This window comes from Sinocyclocheilus grahami, unplaced genomic scaffold (assembly GCF_001515645.1).
Source record: "Sinocyclocheilus grahami isolate Dianchi unplaced genomic scaffold, SAMN03320097.WGS_v1.1 scaffold51192.1, whole genome shotgun sequence".
NCBI classification, from domain to species: Eukaryota; Metazoa; Chordata; class Actinopteri; order Cypriniformes; family Cyprinidae; genus Sinocyclocheilus; species Sinocyclocheilus grahami.
The window spans coordinates 1-950 of NW_015526070.1; the positions used below are offsets into that span (position 1 = coordinate 1).

General features: G+C 45.2%; 1 protein-coding gene across 1 annotated transcript; it reads left to right on the forward strand.

Moving 5' to 3' along the window:
- Positions 1–6: 6 nt before the first annotated feature.
- Positions 7–677, forward strand: LOC107580913 (cbp/p300-interacting transactivator 3-like; the record flags this gene model as incomplete). Its single annotated transcript, XM_016266526.1, has 1 exon — positions 7–677. A coding segment is annotated over one exon (375 nt), but the record flags the coding sequence as incomplete, so codon positions are not given.
- Between the last annotated feature and the right edge of the window lie 273 nt (positions 678–950).

The following is a 950-nucleotide window of genomic DNA, read 5'->3' on the forward strand; positions in this document are numbered from 1 at the left end:
CAACAACAACAACAACAACAACAGTACATGAGCGGGGGTCTCACTACCCAACAGCTCATGGCCAGCATGCACCTTCAGAAACTCAATACGCAGTACCATGGACACCCGCTGGGACACATGAACGGCAACCACATGGGGAACGGTGTGCAGTTCCGCATGGGTCAGGCCCAGTTGAGCAACATGCAGCATATGGCCGGCCCGGCTCTCAGTCTCAATGGCATGGATGCCGATTTGATCGACGAAGAGGTTTTGACTTCGCTGGTCATGGAGCTAGGACTGGACAGGGTGCAGGAACTCCCTGAACTCTTTCTGGGACAGAATGAGTTTGACTTTATCTCGGACTTTGTGAGCAAACAGCAGCCGAGCACCGTTAGCTGCTGAGACTGGAACATATGGATGCTTGAAGGCGGGATGGGCAGCAAAAGTTGCTCTTTCGATCTATTTTTTGTGATCGCCATCAACAAGACAAGAGGTGATCAGATGCCTCTTTCCCCACAGAGCTCCTGTCCGGACTACAGTTCTGTTTCTGTCTGGAACGCCGAGCGGTGTTCCATGGATGAATGTAACAACACTTCAGAACTGTGAATTGGTGCAATGTATAGACACTCAAACCTTATTTGTCTTCAATGCAGTTTTACATTTAAAAATGTATTTATTTATTGCTTATCAGATGTATTAACATAGAACAAAAAAGCAATGACTTTTAAGAACCTGTGGTTTATGGGAAACTCCCAGAATGGTATTGCTGAATTGTTGTTTTTGATCATTTAGACCCAGAACTTTGTTCATCCGACCCAAAGTGTAAGTCTGAAGTTTTGTTAGATGGTAAAGTTTCAGCAAACCCAAACCACTGCTTGCTTACAATAGTGGTTAATGCCTGTCTTGATACAACTGGTCTAAGCTTTAGAATTGCCTTAAATCAAGTTGCTTTTATTTATTTGCCCCCCCCC